At 36.2% G+C, this 16,811-nt stretch overlaps 1 protein-coding gene across 3 annotated transcripts in view; it reads left to right on the plus strand.

Moving 5' to 3' along the window:
* LOC106084285 (hemicentin-2) overlaps window positions 1-11,176 on the plus strand; it is a 518,476-nt gene extending 507,300 nt beyond the window's left edge. For 2 of the 3 annotated variants that reach the window (XM_059364753.1, XM_059364754.1), the window contains exon 9: window positions 5,888-11,176. In XM_059364753.1, the coding sequence (XP_059220736.1) occupies window positions 5,888-6,069 (182 nt within the window). In that variant the 3' untranslated portion in view covers window positions 6,070-11,176. Of the gene's footprint in view, window positions 1-5,382; window positions 5,427-5,887 lie in introns of all 3 variants that reach the window. The other variant, XM_059364755.1, reaches the window with a different exon arrangement.
* The last annotated feature ends 5,635 nt before the right edge of the window (window positions 11,177-16,811 follow it).

Consider the following 16,811-nt stretch of genomic DNA (forward strand, 5'->3'; position numbering starts at 1 on the left):
ATTGTTATGGTGCGGGTGAGAGCGTGCCGTGGTGAGACGGGGGTGTAAAACTAAACTAATGTGTGATATTTCAACACAAGACATAGTTACCTCAAAGACAAAGCGTGAGATATGCGCGATATTTGCAGTGTGAGACTTAGATTGCGAGAATTTTGGGAAAAAGCATTGAAGTTGCTTCGAGGAGTCGTTTTGATATTGAAAGTTTCTCTCTCTCTCTACATCTGAACGAGGCGAACACGCTCCTAAGAGTGTTTTAGAAAGAGAAAGTGCTCCTAATAAAACTTCCTATAGTCCGTCTAAGCGAACAAGGCCAAGGAAAGGTTGCAGAGGAATTTTCGCGAATGGGAAGAATCCCCCTACGATGTGAGCTAGCGAACATGCTCCATGGCAGGTTGTAGGAAAACTCTAAGAGCTCCTCCCTCTACGTCCACCTATGTGAACAAGCTCAAAAGAGGGGACAAGAGAGGAACAAGCCAATCGTTTGAACTTAAACAATCATATTCATACATTTTTGTTCATTAAGATATTTCATAATATTTATGATTTTTTCATAAAGATAATAAAACTTTTCATAGTATTTATGAACAAAAGGTTATGAAACCCCATCATTACATTTATGAAGGGAAATTCTCTCTTATGAAGGGAAATTCTCTCTTATGAAGGGAAATTCTCTCTGTGTACGTTGGTTCATGTCTGGTGCTGTGTCCCCATCTAAGTGCCGGTATCTGTTAGACGCGAAAGCCGGCAATGCCAAAGGAAATGGTCCAACGTCTCATCATCTTTCCCGCATGCCCTAAACATGCTATCACTTGCCACACCTATTTTACATAAGTGAGCTCGTAGTCCTAAGTGTCCCGTTATGATACCAAAAGCTATACTGACCTCCTTCTTGCTTCCTTTCAGTAATAGCCTTGTTTCATTACGACCTGGATCCCCCATAGGATTTTAGCCGTCCCACCGACCGTTTCGCTGTGCCACAATGTTGCATGCGCATTCGTCGCCCACTCCCTTAATTTGGACTACGTCGACCCGAAAGGCTTTGGGTTAACCAAGTTTATTGATGGCAGTCCTCCGACCTTCACCGCCATATCGTCTGCCCTTTCATTTCCCCTTACACCCTTCCTGGGTTCTCAATGTAGACCCCCAGGTCCACTCTGTTCGGAGCTTTGTCCCCTAGCTTTTAACATGATTTTCCAGTTGGCAATACGAGGGTTCCGTCAGTCCAAGACTGTGTCGCTGGCAGCAGTGCCACGGACTCGACCTCAAGTGTCGTAGCATGTATCCGATCGGAAACCTCTTCCCTTCCTTCCAGGTTTCCTATTGTCTATCGTATGAGCTGCTCCCATCCTCAATCCATTCTGCCATTTCCTTAAGTTTTATAGCCGCAGTGGCTGCCTCACACTAAATCTGTATGTCAATGGGTCGGATATCTAGAATAGTCTCCAGTGCCCTAGTGGGCGTGGTCCTAATCGCTCCGCCTATGCCAAGACAACATTTTCTCTCAACCTGTTGTATGGTCCTTACATTGCACTTTTTCTCTATCGCAGTCCAGCAGACTAAGTTTTGGTTTAATCAGGCTCCTGTAGAGCCAGTGGACTATCCTCGGATTTAGGCCCCATTTCGAGCCTACGGTTCGTCTACATAGTGCCCAACATCTGTTAGCCTTCTCAGAACGCTTAAGTTTCCTGTCCAAGATCGCACCTAAGTATTTGACCTTGTGAGATATCGAAATCGTTTTGTTGAGGAAATATGGTGCGTTAAATTGGCCCACCTTCGTCTTCCTCGTGAACAGGCGTATTTCAGTCTTTTCTGGGATTTCCTTTGTAAGTCTTTAAAATATTGTTTCGGGACCTTACAATCTATAAAGGAGGTCACCAATGCCGTCAAATGCTTTAGCGGCATTTGTGAGGTATGCCCACATGTAAAACTTGTCTTCGAAGTTTCACTATGCGGCACGGTGTTTGTATTATTATTAGTAGGAAACTTCCATAACAATTTTAAGTATATAAACTAATTGAAATTTCTTTGAAAATGGGATATGTTCCTGTTATTTAGCAAATGTTCATAACTGAAGAGAATTTTTCGTTAAAATTTGTATACCAATTTTGGGTAAATTTTTTACTACACAACACCATACTCTCTTTTTTCAGCATAATGGTGATATTGATCCAATAAAAATCGATGTTTTTGACTTCAGTTCTTAACGTCTCTTTAGAATTAGTGTTGTTGTCTCAACAGGATGGTGACCAGCTCAATGCTTTCATACTTAGAAGGGCACAGCAACGAAACCTGAAAAATTTTGGCAAGTTTGTGTTATTGCTCAATCATTTGGGAGGCTTTGTAAATCACTATTACTTTTCCGTCAAGAAAGATAGCACATTATTCCTATTATTTTTTACAGACATGCCAAATGTGCATTGAATCCGACCTTTCGGGATGACTTTACATACAAAGATATAAAAAACTTTAAAAAGCGGTGCAGAAATTTTTAATTAATATTATTTGCGTGTGAATAATTGTTGTAGAATTTTCTCTAACAACTAGCTTATTTAATTTATTAACTCTCTTATAGTAGAATGGTAAATGCTACAAATTAAGTTAAATGGGAAATGAAATCGTACCGCATTTTAAACTTTGTAATAAATATATATTCCATGATTTGAAAATTTTGGACGGATTGTGAAAATAACAAATGAATTGTAACGAAATTTAGTTTGGTTGGAAATATTTCTTGGAAATTTTCTTGCACTCTTTTTGTTAGTCTTATGATATAGAACTTATGTTGAAAATTTATTTAACATCCAGTTTAAACTCTTTGTTCGAATAGTCAATATAAAACCATTGTTGCGAAACATTGGTCAGTCTGTCGCACGAAAACAAAAAGGGATTTTCATTTCATTTGATCTGTGCGAGTGTATTGTTGTGTACATTGCAGTCACAGTTGTATTTCCTGTGCTCCGGTGGCATTCAAAGCGTTGAGAACAAGAATAAATTAACAACCACAATTGGAAAAATATTTTTTAGAAGATTCGAAGAGAATCCTTGTAGAAATCGTTGTTGCAACCTCATCCAGGAAAATTTATTTGCTGTAACAGAAAATCTGCATTAAATGGTATAGCAGTCATTTATTGCTAAAACAGCAAACATTCTCTGCTGTTTCCAGATTGTAGCCAAAACATGTAATAAATATGTACGAGAACATCACAAATAGGAATATTGAATCAAATTTATTAATTATAGTTTGATTACCATTAACGGTTAATTAATAGCAGCAGAGTAAAGAATTACTTAAGCGGATTTTTAAACAGAAAGCTTTTAAACGAAAAGTGAAGATCAGACATTGCTACATATTTAGCAAATATTTGGTACGATGCCATACCTTCAAAAAAGTAAAACAATTTAATATAAATCAGCATTAAATTAGTGCTCTAGCATTGTAAAGGGGTATTTGGGTTTAACTGGAATTTGGATTAGCTGCCATATATTCCATTTTTGTTCTAATATTCATACGATTTTATTGAAATTTGGAACAATTATTTTAATTAACCTTCTAAACACTCGCATCAATGACTGTCTATATGTGGATATAATTGATATTGTCGTTCCGCCATAACATGGCGATTATTTGTTACTAAAACTTCAAAGTGGTGGCAGAAGACCACATTAAATATATACATTCGTAATCGCCATGACATCCGTCTATTTGTCTACCAAAGCCTCGCCATCTTCCCAAAGGATAAAGCTAACAACACCAAATACTGCTCAACACTTTTAATTTGTAAAAGTCGGAAATATATATCGCGACACGCTAAGATGTCTTCGAACATATGCTTCTCTATAACATTGACTTTTTTTACACCCTACACCACTACTGTGTTACAGGGTATTATAACTTAGTGAATTTGTTTGTAACACCCAAAAGGAAGAGAGATAGACCCATTGATAATTATACCGATCGACTCAGAATCACTCTCTGATTTGATTTAGTTATGTCCGTCTGTCCATGTTAATTTGTATATAAAGTACAGGTCGCAGTTTTCATCCGATCGTCTTCAAATTTGGTACAGGCTTGTTTTTCGGCCTAGAGACGAAGCCTATTTAAATTGAAAAATATCGGTTTAGATTTAAATATAGCTCCCATATATATGTTCGTCCGATTTTCAGTAATAATGCAATAAAATGGTCATTTGATAACCGATTCCCTCGAAATTTGGCAGGAAGGATTTTTTATGACTCTCGATATTACTGGTGAATTTCATAAAAATCGGTTGAGATTTAGGTATAGCTCTCATATATATATATATATATATATAAATATATATATATATCGCTCGATTTTCACTCCTAGAGCCACTACAAGCTCATTTATTGACCAGTCTTGCCAAAAGTTTGCACAATGACGATTTCCACCATATCTGAGAAGTTTGCTCGAAATTGGTTCAGATTTGGATATAGCTCCCATATATATGTTCGATATTTGGTAGGAAGGGTTTTCTGGACTCTCAACATTTCTGGTGAATTTTATAAAAATCGGTTCAGATTTAGATATAGCTGCCATATTTGTATATAGACCGAGTTTCACCTCTAGATGGAGACACAATATCAGACATGAACAAACTTATGGAAGTGGTATTAAAAACAATTAAGGATTTTGTAAATAGCACGGGATTCCTAACTTAAAATTTTCTTTTTGGAGGTTACTTTATAGTTTTTAGAGCGCACAACAAGCCGATTACTGGCTTATGTGTATGTCCATAGTGACATGGGGCGGATTAATATCTGCACCCTCTTTTCAACCTAACCTAACCTAAACAAATAAAAAACCAACCAAAACAAAAATCAGCTGTTGTTCTGCAAATTTTCACTGGAAGTCGTTCGTGTAGTTTTGCTTGCAACTTTTTTTTAAACGGAGTAAAATTGTTCTTACTCTCCTGCAAATTTTTTGCTGGAAAAGAACGCGAACAGACCAATTGTGACGTAAATTTTGGAAAAGCGTGTACCTTTTCCCCTTAAAAAATATTGCGGACGAGCCTACAATAAGTCTATTAGGTTACTCTTGCAATTTTCCCACAATTTGTACTCATTTGTGCTTTCACTATTGACCGCACAACTTCATCCAAGGATTATTACAGACCCTGGAGTTTGTCATGGGAGAAAAAGAAAAAAATAAGATATGGACATGTCTATTCGAACTACCATGAAATTTGGAACTTTCATTTAAGTGGAACTTTATTGTTCTTGTATGACATTTTTAAACGCCATGTCTTCAAGTTTTTTACTAATTGGTGTATACGTCTTTGTTGTTTTTTCTCGTCTTTTGGTTTCAAATTATTTTGTTGTTTTCTTGATTTATTTATTAAAAATGCTTTCGTAAACCAACAGCGGATATAATACAGGATGTTACGCTCTAACGGAGCGCTGTTAATGTAAGTTTTATATCAATAAAAAAAGAAAAAAAAAACTTTATATAAGGAAAACTTTTTATTTTAAGCACCTTTCATAAACAAAAATACAAATCGAAGAACTAGCACTTTATATTAAATGCAGTTCAAGGTATTATAGACATTCGAAATAGTTCCCAAGCTTGCCTACATTAAGCTCGCAGTTGAGAATTTGGCAACCAAATTTGGAATGTCTATATATATTTTCGGAATCTTGCACCACATTCATTGCCCACATAATTTCAGTAGTTTTTTCTTTTTGTTATCCCAAAAGTTGTAGTTTTTTTTATAGAATATTACCACACACACCATGAAATATGGTTTATGAGTTCGAACACCTGCGACAATTGTGTTTATTTTCTTTTCATAGCCTTGTTTTTTACAATTTGTTTTCTTTTGCAAAGTTTTGGTATTAATTGGTTGTGTTTTTTTTTTCTACATTTCAGATTCACCATACCACGACGTAAGCGGTCTGCCAAATCCATACAATATGGAGCATATGGAACAAGATGAAGTTATATCGCCACAACAGCACATGTCTCTGAGTTACGATGATAGTTTCGAAGGTGAATACTCGTCCACACCGAATTCACGGAATCGTCGTGTTATACGTGAAATAATTGTATAAATATCATATACACACACCCACATACAACCCCATACATACACACACGAATCTAACACATCCTCATCCTTCCCACCCATGGCTAAACCATCGTCATCTTCGTCATACATTTTTCCCGCGGGAGTTCTATGACTTCCTCCATCCATTCAGTTCAAATGAAAATCTAAATCTAAGCTCCGAACTTATCCTAGAAATGAATCTCAAAATGTACTCTCTTAAACAACTCCAGATTTAATCAAACTGCACTTTTAAAGAACTAAACAAAAAACGCCGAAATTGCGATGCGCGTTAAATACTTTATCATTTTTATTAAAATGGAAAAATGTGCACTTATTGTTATGAATTTAGCTAAGTGAAAAAAAGAAACGAAAATCAGCCGACCACCTAAACCACATCCAATTGCTCCCAAACTCTCAATCGATTAGAAACAACACAGCCCAGAGTATCTAAAGGTAATGCATTCTATCATGCATTGATCACCACACACAAAGTCGCATTGTCATCGACACCTTCACAACCATTTAAGCAACTTCATCGACTATTTTTCAGCTTTAGCAGAGAAAACAAAACAAAAAAAAACTTAAGATATTTTTTTTATATACCGTTTTGTTGTTTTCTCTCTTGAGTTATTAATCAATCAATCACCCTATACCAACATTATCCCATGAGTTCGCGTAACGATATCAACGAAAATGAAAACAATTTTTTGAATGTTGCCATTTTTTTTTTTATTTAAAACAAAATAAATAAATTTACTTAATATATATAAATGAATAAAATTTTTTGTAATTGTATTACTTAATATACCTTATTATTATAATTTGATTATTATTATTATTCTTTTTTTTTTTTTTTGTTAATATTAGTTAAGTTAATTGCTTTTTTTAATTGGTATTTCAATATTATTATTATTAAAGCAGCATTATGTGTTTTTTCTTTATCGACACCTAATTAGTTTCTAGTTTAATTTCGCATATGATATATATGTATTGTGTCCAGCCAACCAGCCACAAAGCCGCCTATGCCAACTACGCCCAGTTATGCATTATGATTTTTTTTACATTACAATTATAGAGGAAAGGTGCCCGATTTTTTTATGACTTTATTTGTATTTAAATTGTCTACAAACCAGAAAAGCTGCCAGATCATTTAGGAGGCATAAGGGATAGATAAGTTTATGGCCGGCATGTGGACATTGGAAATTTTGCTCAATTTAGCTAATACTATATGTGTGTTGTCCCCCTCTTCTAACAGACCCTTGGGTTTTCCCCCATTGAGTGTACTTATATGTTTAATTTTGTATTGGCCTTTGTTTTAAGAGTATTTTTTAACTACTAAATATTTAAGACTTGAAAGCACCTTTTGTTCTTTATCAACCATTTTACGATTTGTGGTGAAATTTTAATTTTCTCTTTGAAGAAAAGGTCAGAGTTTTATCAGACCACGAAAATTATACGTTTCATAGAGTTGGCGTAAAAATCGTAGCCCCTTAGAACAGATTTTCGTCATACACATTCATTTCAAAACTTTCTAGTTTTGTTTGTTTTTATACTAAATTAAAAATATAAACTTGTAAGACCAGGAGACGATTGCTAAATTATTGACTGCAGTTTGAAAAATTATTTGTTTTTCTCTTCTTTATTGTATGCCAATTGTTGTGGATGTATCTTAATCAAAATTTTGAGTAAATACTGCAATAATAATAGAAAATCTGCTGGAATAGAGAAACCATTTGCTTGCTAAAACAGCAACTATGCTCGTTGTTTCCAAATTTTGAATGTTCGGTAATATTTTGTACTGCTGCTTTTCTTAGCCACATTGGCTCAGAGGTCAATATGTCCGCCCACAGCAATTGGTGTTTTGATATTTTTAATATTTTTAACTTGTTCAGATCAATTTTTTTTTGAATATTTACAATATGAAAATAGGACAATATTTGCTTCATCTTTAACAAACTCCTTCTACTTGTCTAAAAATTTCTGAGAATTCAAACAATTACAATGAAGTGTAGTGAACATAATTCCACGCACAAACCATTTCCTTATATTTGGAAAGTTCCCCAAAAATGAATAAATTTTCATTAGTTTCTATTTCCTGAGTAAATTTCAAAGTTAGTTAATTTGTCACCTTATTTTCCAGAATTAAAGGTTTACCATTCTTCTGCAAATTCAGTGAAGATTAAACATTAACGGCGGTATTCACAAAGCTTGATGAAGCCTTAAAGTAGATTTATTTAACAGTTCTATAAAGGAAATCTGTCAAATGCACCTATTATAGTAAATTTTCGAAAGTGTGTTATTAATTTCTATCCAACAAAATGTTAAAGTGTTGCATTGAGACTAATAATACCCCTTAAAGTAATTACAACACATAGGCTAAAAAGACTACGGCCTAATTTTTTTTACTTAAAATAGCATTAAAGTCAGTTAAAATAGCAGCAAATAAATGTGATTGCTGTTATAGAAAACATTTTACTCTGCTGTTCTAACTGTCTGCTAAAATATTCAACTCATATCAATGCTGAATCGCCAAACACCACAAATCCAACTCATATCACTGCTGAATCGTCCAACATCGATTTGTTATGTTTATAATGTCTATATAGTCATTTTATTGCTAAATAGTGCTCAAGAATCCCTACGAAAAACTCCGCTTGAGGCCGACAATATTTTAACTGGTTTCTGAAATATTTGAAATTTAATTTTTATTTTTTTGAAATTAAGCCGTTTCTGGCTTTGTATTTCGATGCATATTGAAGACAAAATTGTATTGATGACAAAATTTATAATTACCTTGCTGCAAAAAGCATTCTAATCCGATAATAAACTTAAAAGTTATACAGTTTGGAATTAAAAAACTATTTTTTTTTTTTTGTAATGTTTTTTGTCACCAAAAAAAAAGATTTTCATTGATTAGTCCTAATTTAAACAAAATCTTTCTGTATAGAGAATGTATTTTAAATGCGTTTTAAGTGAAACTTGAATAAGATATGTTCGAATAACAAATGCTTTCATAAATCGCAAAATTCCAAAAAATAAAGGTTAAAACCCGAATATTCTCAAAACCAGAGAAGATATTGTGTTTTAGAGCGTCCTGAGCACTATCCAGCAAAATAAGAATTTTGAAAAGCCTACCAAAAATGAAGATTTGGTAGCCTGAACAATTCTTCGAAATGCCAAGGTGACCAGCTTTAGGGCCCTGCCACCAGCCACCTGGATCACCTATGGCTTTGAAGTTGCACATGATCTCGTTAAAAACTCACCTCTAATCATTCAAAGTTTTAACTTTATCCGTTCTCAAAAAACAGAATTTTTATTAGTTTGTTTTCGATTCTATCCCACTGTGCAGCATTTTAAACTTCTTTCAGTACCAAGTGAGTTCAAAACAGCGCTCTCTATGTTCTTGAATTAAAACTTTTCCTTAAATTAAAAGTTCTTGTTTCAGTCTAGCTAAACCCAGGCTCAGTTTTATGTTGTAAATTTTTCAGAGTTTCAATCAATAAAATAAAAAGTTTATTTTAGGTATTTTTCAATTGTGTGTATAAAACTGTTGTAATCATTGAAATGTTATTCGATTACAGGAAAAACTACATCTGATTTATTTTAAAAAAAATTCCTTAAAGAGTTCAGTTGTGATGTGCCAAGAAGCCAACGATTTTTGAATTTTCTTCACCAACATTTTTAATTTTTTCCTTAAGTTTTGTTCGAAGTAGACGAAAATCTGTAGAGTCTTAAAATAACACGGTTTTAAGTATTTTAAAAATGTTTAAAATTTTTAAATTGCTCAACACTGCCAAATTTTTGAAGGTTCTCGGGGGGTGATTTTTACGCTCGTAGAATATTCCAAACAATTTTAGGAGAATTTTTTCATAATCAAAACATTTCGACATGTTAAAGGACTTTTTATTATTTGAAGAAATGTTCAATTTTCGTTGTTTGTATTGTTTTTGTTTTCACCTAATTTATTGCTCTAGCCTCGGACTTCCAAAAACTGTTTTTGTCTGTTTACATTTGTTTTTTTTTTAAGAACATCCGCTTAGTTAAATTTTTTCAATTCAAAATTATTACAAATAATTTAAAACTATTATTACCGACAAAGCTTTTAATTAATTAAAAAATTAAAAAAAAAAAACGATTCACTCGTTATGTTGCATTGCGTTGTATTTGCTTTAACTAAACATTTAATATTGTTTTTCATTTCATTTCAATATTTTCTGCTTCTTTTTTGGCGGAAAATCTTCTGAACTTCCATTTTTTCAAAACTATACAACCTGTTCAACGAATTACATTTAATTCTACTTAATTATATTATATTAATAAAAACAAAAAAAAAAAACCAACATCAACTAGAAAAATAAAAGTAAACACAGAGGAAGAGAAAAGCCCAACATGAAAATCTCCCACAATTGTTTAAAACAGTCTAAGCTAAAATGAAACAAAAATTTAAAAACAAAAACAAAAAACAAACAAATTTAAAACTATTGCAAATAAGTTAGTTAAGTTCAGAAATACATTTTAAGATGCAACACACCCGAGAATGTTGAAATCTTTTTTCAGATGAATGATGAGAAAAAGTATATTATACACTTAAATATATTTTTTAGTTAAACTACGGAAACCCTAGAGTGTAAAACTAGCTGTAAGGCCACAGAAAAAAGAAAAATAAAGTCCAAAATTCTGAAAATAAAAAAAAGCTAAATCCATAACTAAAAACTAAATGATAAAAAAGCGTTACTTAAATGTAAATAATGTAATGTAATAATGTATTGTATACAAAACAAAACAAAAAGCAAAAACAAATGATAAGTTTCTTTTTTATATTTTTCAAACAACGTGAAAACAAAAACAAAAGAATATAAGAAAAAAAAACAAAACAATGAACACAGTTTTTAGGCATACTTTACACCGTTCGGAATGCGATTGCGATATGAAGAAAATATTATTAAATTATATACTTTAATTTAATTGAAAACAGAAACAACAAAAATGATACAAACTTAAATGTAGTTAATTAAATTATACATAATACAACAGCAACAAGAACCGACAACAACAGCAAAAGAAACATCCAATAAAACCATATGAAATTATTAAACAAAAAACAAAAACGAGCATTGGTCTTTTATTTCAGCTCAAATTATTAAGCCTCACAATTTATTCAAACGAGACTAACAGGGAGATGTAACTTCTTTCTTTCTCTATTTGGCTATGACATAATATTTGTTCCACTGCAGTTACTACCTCCGGTGACCGATCTATGTTATGATGTCGTCGGCATGGACGAGTAGCATGTGTTCTCTTGTGATAACAGGATATTAAAGAGATCACACGATAGGTTGTCTCCTGGTCTGAAACCTTGTTTGGTATTAAATGGTTCGGAGAGATTCTTTCCTATTCTTACTGAGGAACGCTTATCAGCAAGTGTCATCCTCCAGAGTCTTATAAATTTTGCAGGGATACCAAGCTCAGACATGCCTCGAAATATCTTTGAACGTAAAGGAGTACCGAAAGCGGCGTTGTAGTCTACAAAGAGATGGTAGGTGTTGATTTGTCCTTCTCGGGTCTTTCCAGGATTTGGCGCAGTGTGAATATCTGGTCTAGGGTGGATTTGCCAGGTCTAAAGCCACATTGATAGGGCCCAATTATCTCATTGACTTTAGGTTTTAATTTTTCACACAGTACGCTCGAGAGTATCTTGTATGCGATGGGGAGGAGACTTATTCCTCTGTGGTTGGCAGAGGATTTCCTTTCTTGGAAATCCGGGTATGCGTTCCTCTAGCCATATTGCGCAGATAAGCTGATGCATACACCTTATGAGTGTGTCGCCTCCGGTCTTAAATAGTTCAGCGGGTAACCTGTCGGCTCCTGCTGCCTTGTTGTTCTTTAGTCGGGTCACCGCGACTTGTACCTCATTCTGACTAGGAGGTAAACATTCCATACTATCATCAGGGATTGGTTCTGTGGTATCCTCTTCTTGGCCAACGTCCGACACTAGCAGTTGGTTAAAATGTTCTTTCCATATCCTCAGCATGTTATCTGTGTCAGTTACCAGATTTCCTTCTTTGTCGCTGCAGGGGGTGTGCCTGCACCAAAGTCATCAGTTTGATGTTTAATTCTTTAGTAGAATTTCTGGACTTCATTCTGACTCCTGTACATCTCAATTCGCTCACAATCACGTCTTTCCATTTCCTTTTTATACCCACCACCGAAGGATGGGGGTATATTCATTTTGTCATTCCGCTTGCAACACATCGAAATATCCATTTCCGACCCTATAAAGTATATATATTCTTGATCAGCGTGAAAATCTAAGACGATCTAGACATGTCCGTCCGTCTGTCCGTTGAAATCACGCTACAGTCTTATAGAGATATTGAGCTGAAACTTTGCACAGATTCTTTTTTTGTCCATAAGCAGATTAAGTTCGAAGATGAGCTATATCGGACTATATCTTGATATAGCCCCATATAGACCGATCCTCTGATTTAGGGTCTTAGGCCCATAAAAGCCACATATTTTATCCGATTTTGCTGAAATTTGGGACAGTGAGTTGTGTTAGGCCCCTCGACATCCTTCGTCAATTTGGCCCAGATCGGTCCAGATTTGGATATAGCTGCCATATAGACCGATCCTACGATTTAGAGTCCTAGGCCCATAAAAGCCACATTTCTTATCCGATTTTGCTGAAGTGTGGGACAGTGGGTTGTGTTAGGCCCCTCGACATCCTTCGACGATTTGGCCCAGATCGGTCCAGATTTGGATATAGCTGTCATATAGACCGATCCTACGATTAAGGGTCTTAGGCCCATAAAAGCCACATTTATTATCCGATTTTGCTGAAATTTGGTACAGTGAGTTGTGTTAGGCCCCTTGACATCCTTCGTCAATTTGGCCCAGATCGGTCCAGATTTGGATATAGCTGCCATATAGACCGATCCTACGATTTAGAGTCCTAGGCCCATAAAAGCTACATTTCTTATCCGATTTTGCTGATATTTGGGACAGTGAGTTGTGATAAGCCCTTCGACATCCTTCGTCAATTTGGCCCAGATCGGTCCAGATTTGGATATAGCTGCCATATAGACCGATCCCCTAATTTAGGGTTTTAGGCCCATAAGAGCCACATAAATTAAACGATTTTGCTTAAATTTGGGACAGTGAGTAGTGTTAGGCCCTTCGACATCGTTTGTCAATTTGGCTCAGATCGGTCGTGATTTGGATATAGCTGCCATATAGACCGATCTCTCGATTAAAGGTATTGGGCCCATAAAAGACGCATTTATTGTCCTATGTGTCCGAAATTGGGGACAGCGGGTTAAATTAAGCCCTCGACATACTTCTGCAATATGGCACAGATTGGTTCAGATTTGGATATAGCTGCCATATAGCCCGATCTCTCGATATAAGGTTTTGGGGTCATAAAAGGCGCGTTTGTAGTCCGATGACGCCGAAATTTGGGACGGTGAGTTGTGTTAGGCCCTTCGACATCCTTTTTAAATTTGACCCAGATCCGTCCAGAACTGCCATATAGACCGATTTATAGTCTTGATCCCATAAAAGTCGCATTTATAATACGATTTCACTGAAATTTTACACAGTGACTTATGCTAAGCATTCCGACATCCGTGTAGTACATGGTTCAAATCGGTTTATTTTTAGATACAGCTACTTAAAAGACCAATATTTTGTTATACGCAATTGAACAATGACTTGAACTTATTAGGATTTGGTCCAAATCGGAACATATTTCGATATAGCTGCTATGGGGCATAAGGTATGCATTTTTCACCGGATTTTGACGAAAGGTGGTTTATATATATACCCGAGGTGGTGGGTATCCAAAGTTCGGCCGGGCCGAACTTAACGCCTTTTTACTTGTTGTTTCTGCGGAATAGACGTTTCTCCTCTCTCCTATTCTCCCAATACCTCTCCTTCATCTGACGCGTTGCTACTGTTTGCAGGGTTGCTCTATATGCCGCATTCTTGTCTTCAGTAGCATCTCTACACTCTTGGTCGTACCATGGGATTCTTGGAGCAGGCTTCCGGCACCCAAGCACGGATTTCGCGGCATTTTCCATGAAGTAGGCAATAGTTTGCCACTGCGCCATTATATGATGGGAACAAGTATTGCTTTCATCAAGCAGTTGGGTCAGTCGAGTGGAGTATGCCGCTGCCATTTGTTGTGTTTGCAGCTTTTCAATGTCCAGCTTCCGTGCAGTGTCAGATCGTACTTTCCTCGCCATATTCAAACGGGTGCTAACCTTTGCTGCAACAAGGTAATGATTCGAATCTATATTCGCTCCATGGATCGATCGTACATCTAACACGCTGGATGAATGCCATCCATCTATCACAACGTGATCAATTTGGTTTCTCGTGTTTTGATCGGATGCAAGAATTTGTGCAAGTACATTTTTTTCTGGAGCGTTGGCAAAATATTTTAGAAAGAACCGAAATTTGTTTAATTGACTCCGCGCTAAGAAACTACACTCTCAACCAATTTCTATGTAATTTAACAAAAGACTATTACGAGTGTGAAACCCCGGCACGGGATAACTGGGCATCTCACAGTCTGGAACTTTGAGCTCCAATCTGTGTGGGGTTCTTCATTATCACGAGAAGCTTAGCTGGAAGCTACCGGGCGCGTCCACAGGTTGTGGATAGTGGAATGCTTAATACGGAGTAGATGCACTTGTAGTTGCGGACAATCAGCGGTACTGAGTGAAGAGTTTCAGTGAGAGGCCGGGTGGCACCGGCACTTGCTTAAATACTGAGAGCCTATGATGCTCTATACGACAAGGCGAGTTATTAGCGCCTTTAAATTGCCAATCGCGATCATGTTTCCGCTGCGATCAGTCGTATAGGCCGGAACAAGCTTGCTCACCAATAAGAGCTTGACGAGGATCGCCACCTCCAAATGAAAATGGGGCTACAACAACAACAACTAGTAGGAAATTATTATTGTAGAAAAAATTGTGAAAAATGTTGCGGTTAGATAAAAAGGGAATACATATATAAGGGAGATAGGGACGTAGCCAGGGGGGAGCTATCTGTTTAAAGTATTTTTATTTTGATTTTCTATTCAAAATAGAAAAAAGACAAAACTCACTGGTTTAATCTGGACACAATTCCAAAAACAAAATGAAAAATTTTCTGTGTAAAGATAAGACTTCAAAGACATTTTTCCTAACGACAACATTTTTTTGGAAAAAAAAATATGTAAATGAAATATTGCCTTAAGACAAAATGTTGCTCTGGCCGAGGCCCCCTCGAAATTCCAAAAGAAAAATTTCAAAAAATTCGATGTCACTTTTTCAAACAACAACATTTTCCAAAAATTTTTAAAGACAATTTTCAATACAAACTTTGAAGACATTTTAATGAAATTTTCTTTAAAGAACGAATTGAAATCCACTCAATCTTATTAAAAGATAAAATAACGCAAGGACAGGTTAGGTTGAAAAGAGGGTGCAGATGTCCGATGCCACTATAGAAATACATCTAAGCCAGTAATCGGCTTGTTGTGCGCTCTAAAAACTATAAAATAACCTCTAAAAAGAAAATTTCAAGTTAGGAATTCCGTGCTACTTACAAAACCCTTAATTGTTTTCAACACAACTCCACTAAGTTGGTTCATGTCTGATATTGTGTCCCCACCTAAGTACCGGTATCTGTTAGACGCGAAAACCGGGCAATGACAAAGGAAATGCTCCAACGTCTCATCATCTTCCCCGCATGCCGTACACATACCATCACTTGCCGCACCGATTTTATATAAGTGAGTTCATGTCCTATGGGTCGTTATTATCCTTTCAGTAATAACCCCATCTTCTCACGATCTGGATCCCCCATAGGATTTTCGCCGTCAAACCGACGGTTTCGCTGTTCCACAATGTTGCAAGCACATTCATCGCCCACTCCCTTAACTCTGACTGCGTCGACCGAAAGGCTTCGGGTTAACCAAGTTTATTGACGTCAGTCCTCTGGCCTTCACCGCCAAATCGTCTACCCTCTCATTTCCTCTTACTCCGTTATGGCCCGGCACACAAATGATGCGGATTTTGCCATCCTCAGAGAAGGCGTTAATCTCCTTACACTGCAAGACTGTTCGTGACCTTACCGTCCTTATTATTATTGCCCTAATGGCAATTTTACTGTCAGTAAAGATGTTCACACTCGACGTCCTCGTTAACACCACACCACTTCACGCATTCCGTGATCGCCTGGTCCGTCTGCAGGACCGTATTATGGTCAAGCAGTCTAAAACGATTTCAAGGTTCATCTCAGGTATCCTATCGGAAACCTCTTCCCTTCCTTCCATGTTTCCTATCGTCACCTCTATTATACCGCGATGGTATGAGCTGTTCCCATTCTCAATCCATTTTCCCATCGCCTCATAGCCGCAGTGGCTGCCTCACACTAAATCTGTATGTCAATTGGTCGGATATCTAGAATAGTCTCCAGTGCCCTAGTGGGCGTGGTCCTCATCACTCCGTCTATGGCAAGACAACATGTTCTCTGAACTTGTTGCAAGGTCCTTATGTTGCACTTTTTGGTCTAATCACGCCCCTGTAGAGCCAGTGGACTATCCTAGGATTCAGGCCCCATTTCGAGCCTACGGCCCGTCTACATAGTGCTCAACATCTGTGAGCCTTCTCAGTACGCTCCTGAATGTGACACTTTCAATTCAGTTTCCTGTACAAGATCACACCTTAGTATTTGACCTTGTCAGATATCGAAATCGTC

This window comes from Stomoxys calcitrans, chromosome 3 (assembly GCF_963082655.1).
Source record: "Stomoxys calcitrans chromosome 3, idStoCalc2.1, whole genome shotgun sequence".
In the NCBI taxonomy this organism is placed as follows: Eukaryota; Metazoa; Arthropoda; class Insecta; order Diptera; family Muscidae; genus Stomoxys; species Stomoxys calcitrans.